This window comes from Delphinapterus leucas, chromosome 10 (assembly GCF_059928025.1).
Source record: "Delphinapterus leucas isolate spDelLeu-1000000601 "Yukka" chromosome 10, BTC_Dleu_Yukka2, whole genome shotgun sequence".
Lineage (NCBI taxonomy): Eukaryota > Metazoa > Chordata > Mammalia > Artiodactyla > Monodontidae > Delphinapterus > Delphinapterus leucas.
Window position 1 is genome coordinate 52,788,342 of NC_143138.1, and position 20,742 is coordinate 52,809,083.

The 20,742-nt window shown below is 42.0% G+C and overlaps 1 protein-coding gene across 1 annotated transcript in view; it reads right to left on the bottom strand.

Annotated features, from left to right (window-relative positions):
- The window catches only part of CMTM6 (CKLF like MARVEL transmembrane domain containing 6), a 52,041-nt gene that overhangs the window by 23,888 nt on the left and 7,411 nt on the right, over positions 1-20,742 (bottom strand). The window contains exon 2 of the mRNA XM_022553704.3: positions 1,733-1,909. Coding sequence (XP_022409412.1) covers positions 1,733-1,909 — 177 coding nt within the window. The remainder of the gene's footprint in view (positions 1-1,732; positions 1,910-20,742) is intronic.

Sequence of the window (20,742 nt, forward strand, 5' to 3'; positions counted from 1 at the left end):
CACTATCATTACTCTGAATTCTTTTTCAGGTAGACTGCCTATTTCCTCTTCAATTGTTTGGTCTGCTGGGTTTTTACCTTGCTCCTTCATCTGCTGTGCGTTTCTCTGTCTTATCATTTTGCCTAACTTACTGTGTTTGGGGTCTCCTTTTCCCAGGCTGCAGTGCATTAGTTCCCGTTGTTTTTGGTGTCTGCCTCCAGTGGCTAAGGTTGGTTCAGTGGGTTGTGTAGGCCTCCTGGTGGAGGGGACTAGTGCCTGTGTTCTGGTGGATGAGGCTGGATCTTGTCTTTCTGGTGGGCAGGACCACGTCTGGTGGTGTGTTTGGGGGTGTCTGTGACCTTATTATGATTTTAGGCAGCCTCTCTGCTAATGGGTGGGGTTGTGTTCCTGTCTTCCTAGTTGTTTGGCATAGGGTGTCCAGCACTGTAGGTTGCTGGTTGTTGAGTGGAGCTGGGTCCTAGCGTTGAGATGGAGATATCTGTGAGAGCTTTCGCCGTTTGATATTACGTGGAGCCGGGAGGTCTCTGGTGGACCAATGTCCTGAAGTTGGCTCTCCCACCTCAGGGGAACAGGCCTGACACCCGGCCTGAGCACCAAGACCCTGTCAGCCACACGGCTCCATCTGTTATTCCTCTCTTTTTTCTGTTTTTTTTCTCAAGAAAAGAACCTCTTCCTCCTGTTTTCTGTTTATCTCCTGTCTTCTTTGTCCATTTTTTCTTGATTGATCTCCCTTTCACTTTCACCCTGTAGCTCTCTCTGGGCTTCTATTTCTACAGCAACAATGGGACTCTGGATGGTGTGGGCCACTTTTTTTGCCAATTGGCCGAGGAGAAGTGTTTGTAGGCGGATTGTTAACCACTGTGCCACCAGGAAAGTCCCTCTCTTTTTTTAATAGTTAAAATGTACCTTAATTTTTATCTCTTCCCTCAAAACTGTGAATTCTTTCATAAAGCAACCCTGATAGTTACAATTCCTCATAAACCACTCCTGATAACTTGAATGCTATTGAAGAAGTAAACTGCTCAGTTCTTTCTTCCTTAAATGCAGTAACTATATAAATTATCTCATCTGTTATCTCAAAAATCCATATTATACTCAAATAAAAACAGAGGGTCAGCAGACTAAGTCTTTAGAAAGTTATACATCTCGAATTTTGTGAGTATAAAATTCTCACATAGACTTTTATTAAAAGGGAAATTTTTGCACAATGAATTTAACAAATACCTTCTAAATTCACTTATAGAGAACTTTCTTTCATAAAATAAAAGCAAAACAAAATAGGTAGAATTACATGCTCTTTTGTTTAGAGGCTTTAGAAATATCAATATATCACATTAGTTCATTACTCCATCTCTTACGTCCGGCATAACGCCTGGCCTACAATAGGCACACAGTGAATAACTGTAGAACCAGTGAGTGACAGTCCGAAATGTGAGAAATCAAAAGTGACAAAATCCTAGTTTTTACAAAATACCTCATGTGAGTTAGATTAAACCACCAATAACTGTAAATTATCAGCAGTGTCGTCACCCTCATTCTAATTTCACCTTCCCCCTCTACTATACCATCTGGCAGGGAAAAACTGAGTTGCTTAGAGGCAGAGCTGGAACAATGGATAGAGTCTTTTCCTGTTACTGAGTTATGAAAGCATTACTACTGTGAACAATACAACTACACAAGATCCAAAGATATATAAATTCTTGTTATAGGGATTATATTTTTTCATGCTTACCGATGACTTGACTTTTGCGGGATCAACTTTGTCATAAACTGGAGTGCAGTACACAATCAGCATAAGGAGACTCAGCAGAAAGGCACTGCAGCTTACAAATTCGAAAAAGTAAAGGCCTCCACACAAAGTACATTGTGACACAACTTCCTCACAGATAAAGGCCAACAGAGACAGCACCTACAAAAGAAACAAAACATTTTGCTTAAGTGTTTTTCAGGGAAACCTACAGTATTCAGAAAACACCACCTGTTCACTCAAATATTTATCAAGTGGAGACTCAGCAAACAAGATTACTGAATGAACCTGATCTACACATAATTTACACTCCAGTTGCCTTGAAGGGAATATAGGTACACAGATAATTAACTACCTACTGTGTGCTAAATGCTAGAATACGAGAAATCCGGGGTGTTGTTATAAAAGCACACAGAAAAAGCACTCAATCTGGAGGTTGGGAAAGGCTTCCTGAAGGAAAGCTGAGACCAGAAGGACAGTAGAGTCAGTTGTGGGGTGAAAGATAGGGGAAAAAGTTCCAGGCAGAGAAGCAGTGCACAGAAAGACCTAGAAGTGAGAGAGCTCGGTACCTTCCCACGCCAACCACACACAGATATCCCACAAGCCCCACTCAACTGTGAAAGTGAATTGAGTCAACATGGCTAACATGTCAGAGGGGAGGGGATGGCAGCACTGAAATCATGAAATGAGACCAGAGAGGTAATAAGCAGAGGCCAGATCTAAATGCCTCCTTTTACTAGTTTAAGGAATCTGGATTTTAAGCGTTTTTAAAGCAAAGAGGTAGGGACTTCCCTGGTGGCGCGGTGGTTAAGAATCCGCCTGCCAATGCAAGAGACATGGGTTTGAGCCCTGGTCTGGGAAGATCCCACATGCCATGGAGCAACTAAGCCTGAGCGCCACAACTACCGAGCCTGTGCTCTGGAGCCCGCGAGCCACAACTAGTGTGCCCACGTGCCACAAGTACTGATGCCCGCGCGCCTAGAGCCCGTGCTCTGCAACAAAGAGAAGTCACTGCAATGAGAAGCCCGCGCACTGCAACGAAGAGTAGCCCCCGCTCGTCGCAACTAGAGAAAGCCTGCATGCAGCAACGAAGACCCAATGCAGCCAAAAATAAATTTTTAAAAAATAATAAATAAATAAATGTATAAAGCAAAGGGGTAACATGATCAGGTTTATGCTTTTAGTAGTTCTTTATAGCTACAATATAAAGAAGGGACGGGGAGGAGAGCCGGGGTGGGGCTGGAGACGGGGAGGGGGAGACAGTGGGGGAGGGCAAAACTGGGGCTGGACATCCAGTTGGGGAAGCTGATGTCAGAAATCAGAGGAAAGACAGTGAGCAGGGTAGTAGTAATGGACAAGAGTGAAATCACTGGAAGATGCAGCAGAAGCCCTCATCAGACAGGATGAATACAAATGGAATAGGAAAGAAGTTAATACATATATGCTTAAACCATTTTATTTTCATTTAAAACAAAAAGGCACATTTATTTATTCAGTCTTTTGAAGTGGGCCGTTTCTTTGAGAATGCACCTGATTGGAATTCCTCACCATGTTTTCTGCATTAATCACTTCCATCATTTATGACTACCACTTCCAGACTGATGTTATTTGAAGTGGAGCAAGATCTGGGACACCTGAGAAGCAGCGCACAGACTCCTTCTAGAGTCGGACTAGTTTTACTAGACTTTCACAGTTGCCTTGCTCTTACTTAATTCCACTGCAAGTATTTTAGTAGCTTTTTTAGTCTTTCCAAAGCATTCAATTTATTTTCATAGAAACAATTCCTTTTCACATTCAATTTTAGTCTTGCAGTTATTTAACTGGCCATAGAAAGTATAATTTTGGGGAGTTCCCTGGTGGTCCAGTGGCTAAGACTCTGCACTCCCAATGCAGGGGGCCCGGGTTCAATACCTAGTCAGGGAACTAGATCCCACATACTGCAACTAAGAGTTTGCATGCTGCAATGAAGATCCCACGTGCCACAACCACGACGCGGCGCAGCTAAATAAATAATTTTTTTAAGTACAATTTTTATGCATTTGTATTTAATGGAGAACAGTTATCACTGGCTAATTTGGCAACTCAATTAAATGCAGGTGGTTTTAACAGCACTCCCACTGTTGTGTGATGTGGTATTAACACACTGGTGCCTCACTGAAGAAAGAAGAGTTTTTCTTCTTCTTTTTAAGAGGCAAGGGTGCTGGGAAGAGAATAAATTCCAGAAGAGTTAGGTGGAGCTGGCTAGGAGGCAAAAGGATATACGGGTCTGGAGCTCAGGGGACAGGTCTGAGGTGGAGACTAAGATGTGGGAGATTACCCAGAATGAGGAAAGTCGGCCCTGTGCAGAACTGTGAGGAACCCCAAGATTTAAGGGATGAACAGAGGGGGAGACAACAGCAAAGGACAATTAGGAGCAGCAGTCCAAGGGGTAGTCGATCAAGAAAAAAGTATTTCTACTCAGAGCAAGTAATCAAGAGTGCTGAATGCTACTCACAGTACTGAAACGCTTACATGAGACTGAGCTACAGGGTTGCTGGTGACATCAACAGGACCATTTCAGTGTGCTCAGGGAGGCAACCTAGATTACTATACTGTACACTGGAAGTGAGGGCTGGACAAGGCAGTGCAATAGAGACAGCCCGGTCACCCAGTGCAGCTTTGAGTGGCCAGATAAAGGGTAGTAGTGGATGAGGTCAAAGGGAAAGGAATTTCAAGACAGGAGAGAACTGAGCATGTATGTTTAAATGCTTAGACAGAAACCTGTAAGATGTCTAAAGACAGAGAAAGAAAAGAGGATCTCTAAAGGCAAGATTCAGGGCTCAAGGTGTGAGGCTAACTCTTCTCTAGAAATAGGAAGGAAGAGAGAGAAGAGATTCACTTGTGCAGTTTGTGTGGGTTTTGTAGAAGCTAAGGGAATTTCCTTCTGGGTATTAAACCATCAAAATGACTGATGACCCAAGTCAAAGCCTTTTGGGAAACGCCGTCTCACACAAGTCAGGCCAGCAGGAGCAACCAGATATATTAATGGCAATAAAACTGCTACCAAAATCAACACATACGTTAAGTAGGCAATCAAAATTTTATCCTACGAAACACTTTCATCAAATCAGAGGTCAATAGTACAGCCACTCTGGAAAACAGTTTAGCAGTTTCTTTAAAAACTAAGCATGCAACTGCCATATGACCCAGCAACTGCATTCCTACATTCTGTATATGACCAAGAGAAATGAAAACTTACGTTCCTGCAAAAACTGATACATGAATGTTCATAACATTTTACTCATCAGAGACCCAAACTCTAAACACTACAGATGTCCTTCAATGGTTATACAAACTGTGGTAATCCATACCATGGAATACTACTTAGCAATAAAAAGGAACAAACTTGGTATATGCAACAATCTGGATGAGTCTCCAGAGGACGATGCAAAGTGAAAACAATCCAATCTCCAAAGGTTACATACTGCATGACTCCATTTATATAATAACAAAGCTTATAGAGAACTAATTAGTGGTGGCCAGGGGAGAGGGGAGAGGTGTGGCTATAAAGGGGTGGCACGAGGGAACCACATGGTGATGGAACAGTTTTGTTTTTTCTTTTTTAATTTTTATTCATTTATTTATTTATCTTTTGGCTGCAATGGGTCTTCGTTGCCGTGTGTGGGCTTTCTCTAGTGGCGGCGAACAGGGGTTACTCTTCACTGAGGTGTGCAGGCTTCTCGTTGTGGTGGCTTCTCTTGTTGCGAAGCATGGGCTCTAGGTGCGCGGGCTCACTAGCTGTGGTGCACGGGCTTAGTTGCTCCGCGGCATGTGGGATCTTCCCGGACCAGGAATTGAACCCATGTCCCCTGCACTGGCAGGTGGATTCTTAACCACTGCGCCACCAGGGAAGTCGATGGAAAAGTTCTGATTCTTGACTGCAGCAGCGATTAAGGAAGCTACACTTGATAAAACAGCATAGAGGTGTAAACACACACACACACACATACACACACGAATGCAAAGGACCTCCCTTTACATTTTGTTCTTGCAAGTTCCTGTGATTCTATAATTATTTCAAAATAAAAAGTTAAAAAAAGTCAAATCCAAATTGGCATCTAAACCTCTAAGGGATTTCCCCCTTCCTGTTGGCAATACAAAATTCATATATTCCCATAACTGAAAAGAATGCATGTAAGGACGAAAATAGGTCCTATTGCTGTGATTTCCTGTAAGTTAATGGGGCATAAAATGGTCCAGAATATGCCAAACAACTTCCTCACATCAGACAGATGTTAGGCGAGGCGTTCCCAGTCACCGCACCACAGGATAAAGCGACACACCAAGCCAAGTCCCAAAAGGTCATTGTGTAAAAGTACTTCTTCACCTGTAATTATAATTACAAGAGGAGTTTTTATAAGTCTACAGTATAATAAGATACCAAATGTCTTAATATTCCATTTGCTTTTTTCTTGACTCTATGTTAAATCTTGTCCAAGTTTTAGGAGTTTCTCTATGAGACATTTGCAAAATATACCTGAGGTGTATGAAAGTCAATTAACTATGAGAAGATATGAGCCTAAAACTCTAATTGGGGTGTGAGAATAGTTGATCTTGAACCATTCTTCTCTCCAATAATGAGATTATCAGGAACACTCATCAGTGCAGGCTATAAGACAATAAAATCTTATCTGTAGTAGAGACACAGACTGCTTATCTACTCTCCCTAAGAAAAGGGCAGGATCCAGCTGGGCCAGAAGCAATCAGTGACAAGTCATTACAAGACCTATTCCAAACTTATTAAAGGAGTCATTCTTACTGACCTTAAGCCCTAAAGCAGTATCAAGAGGAGGGTTCTGCATGGACATCTTAGAGAATGAAGGGGTACTAGATCAAGTCTGGAATTTACTAGTTCCTATTCCCAGATAAAGGCCATGAAATTAGCACGACAAGCTATATTCAGTATGAAAATTTCTCTTGACTCCCCATCTCTGATGCTACTAACCTTCCTTTAAAATCTCCCACAGCACTGTACAGTCTCTAATACCAAATAAAGGTATCATTTCACAATATATACAAATATCACATTATTATGTTGTACATCTGAAACTGTTACATGTCAATTATACCTCAATTTAAAAAATAAGTTAGAGGGAGATCTTCAAGATGGCAGAGGATTAAGACGTGGAGATCACCATCCTCCCCACAAATACATCAGAAATACATCTACATGTGGAACAACTCCTACAGAACACCTACTGAACGCTGGCAGAAGACCTCAGACCTCCCAAAAGGGTGCGCGAGGAGAGGGGATTCAGAGCACTGCCTAAAGGAGCTCCAGAGACGGGCGTGAGCCATGGCTATCAGCACGGACACCAGAGACGGGCATGAAACGTTAAGGCTGCTGCTGCAGCCACCAAAAAGCCTGTGTGCAAGCACAGGTCACTCTCCACACCTCCCCTCCCGGGAGCCTGTGCAGCCCGCCACTGCCGGGGTCCTGTGATTCAGGGACAACTTCCCTGGGAGAGCACACGTGCAATTCAGGGACTGTTGCAATGTCTCGCCAGCCTCTTGCCGCTGCAGGCTCACCCCACATTCCACACCCCTCCCTCCCCCGGGCCTGAGACAGCCAAAGCTCCTTTAACCCCGTCCCATCTTGGTAGGGAACAGACGCCCTCAGGCGACCTACATGCAGAGGCGGGGCCAAATCTAAAGCTGAACCCCAGGAGCTGTGCAAACAGAGAAGAGAAAGGGAAACCTCTCCCAGCAGCCTCATGAGCAGCGGATTAAATCTCCACAATCAACTTAATGTATGCTACATCTCTGGAACACCTGAATAGACAACAAATCATCCCAAAATTGAGGCGGTGGACTTTGGGAGCAACTGTAGACTTGGGGTTTGCTTTCTGCATCGGATTTATTTCTGGTTTTATGTTTATCTTAGTTTAGTGTTTAGAGTTTGTTATCATTGGTAGATTTGTTTATTGATTTGGTAGCTCTCTTCCTCCTTTTTTTTTGAGATATATTTTTTTCCTTTTTCTCTTTTTGAGAGTGTGTAAGTGTATGCTTCTTTGTGTGATTCTGTCTGAATAGCTTTGCTTTTACCATCTGTCCTACGGATCTGCCTGTCCGTTTTTTGTTTTTGTTTTAGTATAGTTTTTAGCACTTGTTATCATTGGTGGATTTGTTTTTTTGGTCTGGTTGCTCTCTTCTTTCTTTTTTTTTTCGTTTTTGTACTACTTTTTAACTAATTTATTTATTATTATTATTATTTTGCAGTATGCGGGCCTCTCACTGTTGTGGCCTCTCCCATTGCAGAGCACAGGCTCCAGACGCGCAGGCTTCAGCGGCCATGGCGCACGGGCCAGCCGGTACACGGCATGTGGGATCTTCCCGGACCGGGGCACGATCCCGTGTCCCCTGCATCGGCAGGCGGACTCTCAACCACTGCGCCACCAGGGAAGCCCAATAATTATTTTTAATTTTAGTAACTTTATTTTATTTATTTTTTCTTTCTTCCTTTCTTTTTTTTCTTCCCTTTTCTTCTGAGCCATGTGGCTGACAGGGTCTTGGTGCTCCGGTCAGGTGTCAGGCCGGTGCCTGTGAGGTGGGACAGCCAAGTTCAGGATACTGGTCCACCAGAGACCTCCCGGCTCCATGTAATATCAAACGGCGAAAGCTCTCCCAGAGACCTCCATCTCAACGCTAAGACCCAGCTCCACTCAACAACCAGCAACCTACAGTGCAGGACACCCTAAGCCAAACAACTAGCAAGACAGGAACACAACCCCACCCATTAGCAGGGAGGCTGCCTAAAATCATAATAAGGTCACAGACACCCCCGAACACACCACCGGACACAGTCCTGCCCACCAGAAAGACAAGATCCAGCCTCATCCACCAGAACACAGGCACTAGTCCCCTCCACCAGGAAGCCTACACAACCCACTGAACCAACCTTAGCCACTGGAGGCAGGCACCAAAAACAACGGGAACTAGGATCCTGCAGCCTGCAAAAAGAAGACCCCATACACAGTAAGATAAGCAAAATGAGAAGACAGAAAAACACACAGCAGATGAAGGAGCAAGGTAAAAACCCACCAGACCAAACAATTGAAGAGGAAATAGGCAGTCTACCTGAAAAAGAATTCAGAGTAATGATAGTGAAGATGATCCAAAATCTTGGAACTAGAATGGAGAAAATATAAGAAACGTTTAACAAAGACCTAGAACAACTAAAGAGCAAACAAACAATGATGAACAACACAATAAATGAAATTTAAAAGTCTCTAGAAGGAATCCACAGCAGAAAAACTGAGGCAGAGGAACAGAGAAGTGACCTGGAAGACAAAATATTGGAAATAACTACTGCAGAGCAGAATAAAGAAAAAAGAATTGAGGACAGTCTTAGAGACCTCTGGGACAACAGTAAACGCACCAACACTGGAATTATAGGGCTCCCAGAAGAGGAAGAGAAAAAGAAAGGGACTGAGAAAACATTTGAAGAGATTATAGTTGAAAACTTCCCTAACATGGGAAAGGAAACAGTTAATCCAAGTCCAGGAAGCCCAGAGCGTCCCATACAGTATAAATCCAAAGAGAAACATGCCAAGCCACATATTAATCAAACTGTCAAAAATTAAATATAAAGAAAAAATATTAAAGCAGCAAGGGAAAAACAACAAATAACATACAAGGGAACCCCATAACGTTAACAGCTGACCTTTCAGCAGAAACTCTGCAAACCAGAAGAGAGTGGCAGGACATACTTAAAGTGATGAAAGGGAAAAACCTACAACCAAGATTAGTCTACCCATCAAGGATCTCACTCAGATTAGACAGAGAAATTAAAACCTTTACAGAAAAGCAAAAGCTAAGAGAATTCAGCACCACCAAACCAGCTTTACAACAAATGCTAAAAAAAACTTTTCTAGGCAGGAAACACAACACAAGGAAAAGACCTACAATAACAAACACCAAACAATTAGGAAAATGGTAATAGGAAAATACATATCGATAATTACCTTAAATGTAAATGGATTAAATGCTCCCACCAAAAGACACAGACTGGCTGAATGGATACAAAAACAAGACCCACCAACATGCTGTCTACAAGAGATCCACTTCAGACCTAGGGACACATTCAGACTGAAAGTGAGGGGATGAAAAAGATACATCATGCTAATGGAAATCAAAAGAAAGCCGGAGTAGCAATTCTCATATCAGACAAAACAGACTTTAAAATAAAGACGATTACAGGAGACAAAAAAGGACACTACATAACGATCAAGGGATCAATCCAAGAAAAAGATACAACAATTTTAAATATTTATGCACCCAACAGAGGAGCACCTCAATACATAAGGTAAATGCTAACAGCCATAAAAGGGGAAATCGACAGTAACACAATCATAGTAGGGGACTTTAACGCCCCACTTTCACCAATGGACAGACCATCCAAAATGAAAATAAATAAGGAAACACAAGCTTTAAATGATACATTAAACAAGATGGACTTAATTGGTATTTATAGGACATTCCATCCAAAAACAGCAGAATACACTTTCTTCCCAAGTGCTCATGGAACATTCTCCAGGATAGATCATATCTTGGGTCACAAATCAAGCCTCAGTAAATTTAAGAAAATTGAAATCGTATCAAGTATCTTTTCCGACCACAACGCTATGAGACTAGATATCAATTACAGGAAAAACGCTAAAAAAAAAAAAAACACATGGAGGCTAAACAATACACTACTTAATAACCAAGATATCACTGAAGAAATCAAAGAGGAAATCAAAAAATACCTAGAAACAAATGACAATGAAAACACGATGACCCAAAACCTATGGGATGCAGTAAAAGTAGTTCTAAGAGCGAGTTTACAGCAATACAATCCTACCTCAAGAAACAAGAAATATCTCAAGCAACCAAAAGTTACACCTAAAGCAATTAAAGAAAGAAGAACAAAAAAGCCCAAAATTAGCAGAAAGAAAGAAATCATAAAGATCAGATAAGAAATAAATGAAAAAGAAATGAAGGAAACAATAGCAAAGATCAATAAAACTAAAAGCTGGTTCTTTGAGAAGATAAACAAAATTGATAAACCATTAGCCAGACTCATCAAGAAAAAAGGGAGAAGACCCAAATCAATAGAATTAGGAATGAAAAAGGATAAGCAACAAATGACACTGCAGAAATACAAAGGATCATGAGAGATTACTATAAGCAACTATATGCCAATAAAATGGACAACCTGGAAGAAATGGACAAATTCTTAGAAAAGCACAACCTTCCGAGACTGAACCAGGAAGAAACAGAACATATAAGCAGACCAGTCACAAGCACTGAAATTGAAACTGTGATTAAAAATCTTCCAACAAACAAAAGCCCAGGACCAGATGGCTTCACAGGTGAATTCTATCAAACATTTAGAGAAGAGCTAACACCTATCCTTCTCAAACTCTTCCAAAATATAGCAGAGGGAGGAACACTCCCAAACTCATTCTATGAGGCCACCATCACCCTGACACCAAAACGAGACAAAGACGTCACAAAGAAAACTACAGGCCAGGGACTTCCCTGGTGGCGCAGTGGTTAAGAATCCGCCTGCCAATGCGGCTGACACGGGTTTGAGCCCTGGACTGGGAAGATCCCACATGGCACGGAGCAACTAAGCCCATGCACCACAACTACTGAGCCTGTGCTCTAGAGCCTGTAAGCCACAACTCTTGAGCCCACGAGCCACTACTGAGCCCACATGCTACAACTACTGAAGCCCACGCGCCTAGAGCCCGTGCTCTGCAATAAGAGAATCCACCACAATGAGAAGCCTGAGCACCACAAGGAAGAGTAGCCCCTGCTCGCCATAACTAGAGAAAGCCCACAGGCAGCAACAAAAACCCAATGCGGCCAAAAAAAAAAAAGAAAAGTACAGGCCAACATCACTGATGAAAACAGAGGCAAAAATCCTCAACAAAATACTAGGAAACAGAATCCAACAGCACATTAAAAAGATCATACACCATGATCAAATGGGGTTTATCCCAGGAATGCAAGAATTCTTAAATATACGCAAATCAATCAATGTGATAAACCGTATTAACAAACTGAAGGAGAAACACCATATGATAATCTCAACAGATGCAGAAAAAGCTTGTAACATTATTCAACCCCCATTTATGATAAAAACACTACAGAAAGTAGGCATAGGGGGAGCTTACCTCAACATAATAAAGGCCATATGACAAAACTACAGCCAACATCATTCTGAATGGTGAACAACTGAAACCATTTCCACTAAGATCAGCAACAAGACAAGGTTGCCCACTCTCACCACTATTACTCAACATAGTTTTGGAGGTTTCAGCCACGGCAGTCAGAGAAGAAAAAGAAATAAAAGGAATCCAAATCGGAACAGAAATAAAGCTGTCACTGTTTGCAGACGACACGATACTACACACAGAGACTCCAAAAGATACTACCAGAAAACTACTAGAGCTAATCAATGAATTTGGTAAAGTTGCAGGATACAAAATTAATGCACAGAAATCTCTTGCATTCCTATACACTAAGAATGAAAGATCAGAAAGAGAAATTAAGGAAACAACAAAAAGAAAAAAATACCTAGGAATAAACCTACCTAAGGAGACAAAAGACCTGTATGCAGAAAATTATAAGACACTGATGAAAGAAATTAAAGGTGATACAAACAGATGGAGAGATATACCATGTTCTGGGATTGGAGGAATCAACATTGTGAAAATGACTATACTACCCCAAGCAATCTACAGATTCAGTGGAATCCCTATCAAACTACCAATGGCATTTTTCACAGAAGTAGAACAGAAAATTTCACAATTTGTGTGGAAACACAAAAGACCCTGAGTAGCCAAAGCAATCTTCAGAAAGAAAAATGGAGGTAGAGGAATCAGGCTCCCTGCCTTCAGAATATACTACAAGGCTACAGTAATCAACAGTATGGTACTGACACAAAAACAGAAATACAGATCAATGGAACAGGATAGAAAGCCCAGAGATAAACCCACGCACATATGGTCACCTTATTTTGATAAAGGAGGCAAGACTATACAGTGGAGAAAAGACAGCCTCTTCAGTAAGTGGTGCTGGGAAAACTGGACAGCTACATTTAAAAGAATGAAATTAGAACACTCCCTAACACCATACACAAAAATAAACTCAAAAAGGATTAAAGACCTAAATGTAAGACTGGAAACTATAAAACTCCTAGAGGAAAACACAGAAAGGACACTCTATGACAAAAATCACAGCAAGATTGTTTTTGACCCACCTCCTAGAGAAATGGAAATAAAAACAAAAATAAACAAATGGGGGCTTCCCTGGTGGCGCAGTGGCTGAGAGTCCGCCTGCCGATGCAGGGGACACGGGTTCGTGCCCCGGTCCGCGAAGATCCCACATGCCGCGGAGCGGCTAGGCCCGTGAGCCATGGCCGCTGAGCCTGCACGTCCAGAGCCTCTGCTCCGCAACGGGAGAGGCCAGAACAGTGAGAGGCCCACGTACCGCAAAAAACAAACAAACAAAAAACAAATAGGATGTAATGAAACTTCAAAGCTTCTGCACAGCAAAGGAAACCACAAACAAGATGAAAAGACAACCCTCAGAATGGGAGAAAATACTTGCAAATGAAGCAACTGACAAAGGATTAATCTCCAAAATTAACAAGCAGCTCATGCAGCTCAATATCAAAAAAACAAACAACCCAAGAATGGGCAGAAGACCTAAATAGACATTTCTCCAAAGAAGATATACAGACAGCCAAGAAACACATGAAAGAATGTTCAACATCACTAATCATTAGAGAATTGCAAATCAAAACTACAATGAGGTATCACCTCACACCAGTTAGAACGGCTATCTTCAAAAAATTTACAAACAAATGCTGGAGAGGGTGTGGAGAAAAGGGAACCCTCTCTTGCACTGCTGATGGGAATGTAAATTGATGCAGCCACTATGGAGAACAGTATGGAGGTTCCTTAAAAAAATAGAATTACCATATGACCCAGCAATCCCACTACTGGGCATATACCCTAAGAAAACCGTAATTCAAAAAGAGTCATGGGGACGAGGGGAAGATGGTGGAAGAGTAAGACGCGGAGATGACCTTCCTCCCCACAGATACACCAGAAATACATCTACACGTGGAACAACTCCTACAGAACACCTACTGAACGCTGGCAGAAGACCTCAGACCGCCCAAAAGGCAAGAAAGTCCCCACGTACCTGGGTAGGGCAAAAGAAAAAAGAATAAACAGAGGCAAAAGGATAGGGACGGGCCCTGCACCAGTGGGAGGGAGCTGTGAAAGAGGAAAGGTTTCCACCCACTAAGAAGCCCCTTCACAGGCAGAGACTGCGAGTGGCGGAGGGGGAAGCTTCGGAGCCGTGAAGGAGAGCACAGCAACAGGGGTGCGGAGGGCAAAGCAGAGAGATTCCCGCACAGAGGATCAGTGCCAACCGGCACTTACCAGCCGGAGAGGCTTGTCTGCTCACACGCAGGGGCGGGCGGCGCTGGGAGCTGAGGCTCGGGCTTCGGTGGGAGCGCAGGGAGAGGGCTGGGGTTGGCGGCGTGAACACAGCCTGCAGGGGTTTAGTGCACCACGGCTACCCGAGAGGGAGTCCGGGGAAAAGTCTGGACCTGCCGAAGAGGCAAGAGACTTTCTCTTCCCTCTTTGTTTCCTGGTGCATGAGGAGAGGGGATTAAGAGTGCTGCTTAAAGGAGCTCCAGAGACGGGCGTGAGCCGCGGCTAAAAGCACGGACCCCAGAGATGGGCATGAGACGCTAAGGCTGCTGCTGCCGCCAACAAGAAGCCTGTGTGTGAGCACAGGTCACTATCCACATCCCCCTTCTGGGGAGCCTGTGCAGCCCGACACTGCCAGGGTCCCGGGATCCAGGGACAACTTCCCCGGGAGAACGCACGGAGTGCCTCAGGCTGGTGCAATGTCACACGGGCCTCTGCAGCCGCAGGCTCGCCCCGCACTCGGTACCCCTCCCTCGCCCCGGCTTGAGTGAGCCAGAGTCCCCGATGCAGCTGCTCCTTTAACCCCGTCCTGTCTGAGCGAAGAACAGACACCCTGTGGCGACCTACACACAGACGCGGGGTGAAGTTCAAAGCTGAGCCCCCGGAGATGTGAGAACAAAGAAGAGAAAGGGAAATCTCTCCCAGCAGCCTCAGAAGCAGCGGATTAAAGCTCCACAATCAACTTGATGTACCCTGCATCTGTGGAATACATGAATAGACAATGAATCATCCCAAATTGAGGAAGTGGACTTTGAGAGCAAGATTTATGATTTGTTCCCCTTTTCCTCTTTTTGTGAGTGTGTATGTGTATGCTTCTGTGTGAGATTTTGTCTGTAGAGCTTTGCTTTCACCATTTGTCCTAGGGTTCTATCCGTGTTTTTCTTTTTAAAAAAAATTTTTTTCTTAATAATTATTTTATTTTATCTTACTTTATCTTCTTTTCTTTCTTTCCTTCCTTCCCTCCTTCCATCCTCCCTCCCTCCCTTTCCTCCTTCCTTCCTTCCTTCCTTTCTTTCTTTTTCTACTTTTTCTCCCTTTTATTCTGCACCGTGTGGATGAAAGGCTCTTGGTGCTGCAGATAGGAGTCAGTGCTGTGCCTCTGAGGTGGGAGAGCCAACTTCAGGACACTGGTCCACAAGAGACCTCCCAGCTCCACATAATACCAAACGGCAAAAATCTCCCAGAGATCTCCATCTCAACACCAGCACGCAGCTTCACTCAACTACCAGCAAGCTACTGTGCTGGACACCCTATGCCAAACAATTAGCAAGACAGGAACACAACCCCACCCATTAGCAGAGAGGCTGCCTAAAATCATAAGTCCACAGACACCCCAAAAGACACCACCAGACGTGGACCTGCCCACCAGAAAGACAAGATCCAGCCTCATCCACCAGAACCAGGCACTAGTCCCCTCCACCAGGAAGCCTACACAAACCACTGAACCAACTTTAGCCACTGGGGACAGACACTAAAAACAGCGGGAACTACAAACCTGCAGCCTGCAAAAAGGAGACCCCATACACAGTAAGATAAGCAAAATGAGAAGACAGAAAAACATACAGCAGATGAAGGAGCAAGATAAAAACCCACCAGACCTAACAAATGAAGAGGAAACAGGCAGTCTACCTGAAAAAGAATTCAGAATAATGATAGTAAAGATGATCCAAAATCTTGGAAATAGACAAAATGCAAGAAACATTTAACAAGGACCTAGAAGAACTAAAGATGAAACAAGCAATGATGAACAACACAATAAATGAAATTAAAAATACTCTAGATGGGATCAATAGCAGAATAACTGAGGCAGAAGAACGGATAAGTGACCTGGAATATAAAATAGTGGAAATAACTAGTGCAGAGCAGAATAAAGAAAAAAGAATGAAAAGAACTGAGGACAGTCTCAGAGACCCCTGGGACAACATTAAACGCACCAACGTTCGAATTATAGGGGTTCCAGAAGAGGAAGAGAAAAAGAAAGGGACTGAGAAAATATCTGAAGAGATTATAGTTGAAAACTTCCCTAATATGGGAAAGGAAATAGTTAATCAAGTCCAGGAAGCACAGAGAGTCCCATACAGGATAAATCCAAGGAGAAATACGCTAAGACACATATTAATCAAACTGTCAAAAATTAAATACAAAGAAAACATATTAAAAGCAGCAAGGGAAAAACAACAAATAACACACAAGGAAAACCCCATAAGGATAACACCTGATCTTTCAGCAGAAACTCTGCAAGCCAGAAGGGACTGGCAGGACATATTTAAAATGATGAAGGAGAAAAACCTGCAATCAAGATTACTCTACCCAGCAAGGATCTCATTCAGATTTGATGGAGAAATTAAAAGCTTTACAGACAACAAAAGCTGAGAGAGCTCAGCACCACCAAACCAGCTTTACAACAAATGCTAAAGGAACTTCTCCAGGCAAGAAACACAAGAGAAGGAAAAAACCTACAATAACGAACCCAAAACAATTAAGAAAATGGGAATAGGAACATACATATCGATAATTACCTTAAATGTAAACGGACTAAATGCTCCCACCAAAAGACACAGATTGGCTGAATGGATACAAAAACAAGACCCATATATATGCTGTCTACAAGAGACCCACTTCAGACCTAGAGACACATACAGACTGAAAGTGAGGGGATGGAAAAAGATATTCCATGCAAATGGAAACCAAAAGAAAGCTGAAGTAGCAATTCTCGTATCAGACAAAACAGACTTTAAAATAAAGACTATTACAAGAGACAAAGAAGGACACTACATAATGATCAAGAGATCGATCCAAGAAGAAGATATAACAATTGTAAATATTTATGCACCCAACATAGGAGCACCTCAATACATAAGGCAAATACTAACAGCCATAAACGGGGATATCAACAGCAACACATTCATAGTAGGGGACTTTTAACACCCCACTTTCACCAACAGACAGATCATCCAAAATGAAAATAAATAAGGAAACACAAGCTTTAAATGATACATTAAACAAGATGGACTTAATTGATATTTATAGAACATTCCATCCAAAAACAACAGAATACACATTTTTCTCAAGTGCTCATGGAACATTCTCCAGGATAGATCATATCTTGGGTCACAAGTCAAGCCTCGGTAAATTTAAGAAAATCGAAATTGTATCAAGTATCTTTTCCTACCACAACGCTATGAGACTAGATATCAATTACAGGAAAAGATCTGTAAAAAATACAAACATATGGAGGCTAAACAATACACTACTTAATAACGAAGTGATCACTGAAGAAATCAAAGAGGAAATTCAAAAATACCTAGAAACAAATGACAATGGAGACACGACGACCCAAAATCTATGGATGCAGCAAAAGCAGTTCTAAGAGGAAAGTTTATAGCAATACAATCCTACCTTAAGAAACAGGAAGCATCTCAAATAAACAACCTAACCTTGCACCTAAAGCAATTAGAGAAAGAAGAACAAAAAAACCCCAAAGTTAGCAGAAGGAAAGAAATCATAAAAATCAGATCAGAAATAAATGAAAAAGAAATGAAGGAAACGATAGCAAAGATCAATAAAACTAAAAGCTGGTTCTTTGAGAAGATAAACAAAATTGATAAACCATTAGCCAGACTCATCAAGAAAAAAAGGGAGAAGACTCAAATCAATAGAATTAGAAATGAAAAAGGAGAAATAACAACTGACACTGCAGAAATACCAAAGATCATGAGAGATTACTACAAGCAACTCTATGCCAATAAAATGGACAACCTGGAAGAAATGGACAAATTCTTAGAAATGCACAACCTGCCAAGACTGAATCAGGAAGAAACAGAAATATGAACAGACCAATCACAAGCACTGAAATTGAAACTGTGATTAAAAACCTTCCAAAAGGGCTTCCCTGGTGGCGCAGTGGTTGGGAGTCTGCCTGCCGATGCAGGGGACACGGGTTCGTGCCCCGGTCTGGGAGGATCCCACATGCCGCGAAGCGGCTGGGCCCGTGAGACATGGCCGCTGGGCCTGCGCGTCTGGAGCCTGTGCTCCACAATGGGAGGGGCCGCAACAGTGAGAGGCCCGTGTACCTCAAAAAAAAAAAAAAAAATTCTTCCAACAAACAAAAGCCCAGGACCAGATGGCTTCACAGGCGAATTCTATCAAACATTTAGAGAAGAGCTAACACCCATCCTTCTCAAACTCTTCCAAAATATAGCAGAGGGAGAAACACTCCCAAACTCATTCTACGAGGCCACAATCACCCGGATACCAAAACCAGACAAGGATGTCACAAAGAAAGAAAAATACAGGCCAATATCACTGATGAACACAGATGCAAAAATCCTCAACAAAATACTAGCAAACAGAATCCAACACCACATTAAACAGATGCAAAAATCCTCAACAAAATACTAGCAAACAGAATCCAACACCACATTAAACGGATCATACACCATAATCAAGTGGGGTTTATTCCAGGAATGTAAGGATTCTTCAATATACGCAAATCAATCAACGTGATACACCATATTAACAAACTGAAGGAGAAAAACCATATGATCATCTCAATACATGCAGAGAAAGCTTTCGACAAAATTCAACACCCATTTATGATAAAAACCCTGCAGAAAGTAGGCACAGAGGGAACTTACCTCAACATAATCAAGGCCATGTATGACAAACCCACAGCCAACATCACCCTCAGTGGTGAAAAACTGAAAGCATTTGCACTAAGATCAGGAACAAGACAAGGTTGCCCACACTCACCACTCCTATTCAACATAGTTTTGGAAGTTTTAGCCACAAAAATCAGAAGAAGAGGAAATAAAGGGAATCCAAATCGGAAAAGAAGAAGTAAAGCTGTCACTGTTTGCAGATGACATGATACTATACATAGAGAATCCTAAAGATGCTACCAGAAAACTGCTAGAGCTAATCAATGAATTTGGTAAAGTAGCAGGATACAAAATTAGTGCACAGAAATCTCTGGCATTCCTATACACTAATGATGAAAAATCTGAAAGTGAAATCAAGAAAACACTCCCATTTACCACTGCAACAAAAAGAATAAAATATCTAGGAATAAACTTACCTAAGGAGACGAAAGATCTGTGCGCAGAAAATTATAAGACACTGATGAAAGAAATTAAAGATGATACAAATAGATGGAGAGATATACCATGTTCTTGGATTGGAAGAATCAACATTGTGAAAATGACTCTACTACCAAAAGCAATCTACAGATTCAATGCAATCCCTATCAAACTACCACTGGCATTTTTCACAGAACTAGAACAAAAAATTTCACAGTTTGTATGGAAACACAAAAGACCCCAAATAGCCAAAGCAATCTTGAGAAAGAAAAACGGAGCTAGAGGAATCAGGCTCCCTGACTTCAGACTATACTACAAAGCTACAGTAATCAAGATAGTATGGTACTGGCACAAAAACAGAAAGATAGATCAATGGAACAGGATAGAAAGCCCAGAGATAAACCCACGCACATATGGTCACCTTATCTTTGATAAAGGAGGCAGGAATGTACAGTGGAGAAAAGACAGCCTCTTCAATAAGTGGTGCTGGGAAAACTGGAGAAGTTCATGTAAAAGTATAAGATTAGATCACTCCCTAACACCATACACAAAAATAAGCTCAAAATGGATTAAAGACCTAAATGTAAGGCCAGAAACTATCAAACTCTTAGAGGAAAACATAGGCAGGACACTCTATGACATAAATCACAGCAAGATCCTTTTTGACCCACCTCCTAGAGAAATGGAAATAAAAACAAAAATAAACAAATGGGACCCAATGAAACTTCAAAGCTTTTGCACAGCAAAGGAAACCATAAACAAGACCAAAAGACAACGCTCAGAATGGGAGAAAATATTTGCAAATGAAGCAACTGACAAAGAATTAATCTCCAAAATTTATAAGCAGCTCATGGAGCTTAATAACAAAAAAACAAACAACCCAATCCAAAAATGGCAGAAGACCTAAATAGACGTTTCTCCAAAGAAGATATACAGACTACCAACAAACACATGAAAGAATGCTCAACATCACTAATCATTAGAGGAATGCAAATCAAAACTACAATGAGATATCATCTCACACCAGTCAGAATGGCCATCATCAAAAAATCTAGAAACAATAAATGCTGGAGAGGGTGTGGAGAAAAGGGAACCCTCTTGCACTGTTGGTGGGAATGTGAACTGGTACAGCCACTATGGAGAACAGTATGGAGGTTCCTTAAAAAACTACAAATAGAACTACCATATGACCCAGCAATTCCACTACTGGGCATATACCCTGAGAAAACCATAATTCAAAAAGAGTCATGTACCACAATGTTCATTGCAGCTCTGTTTACAATAGCCCGGAGATGGAGACAACCTAAGTGTCCATCATCAGATGAATGGATAAAGAAGATGTGGCACATATACACAATGGAATATTACTCAGCCATAAAAA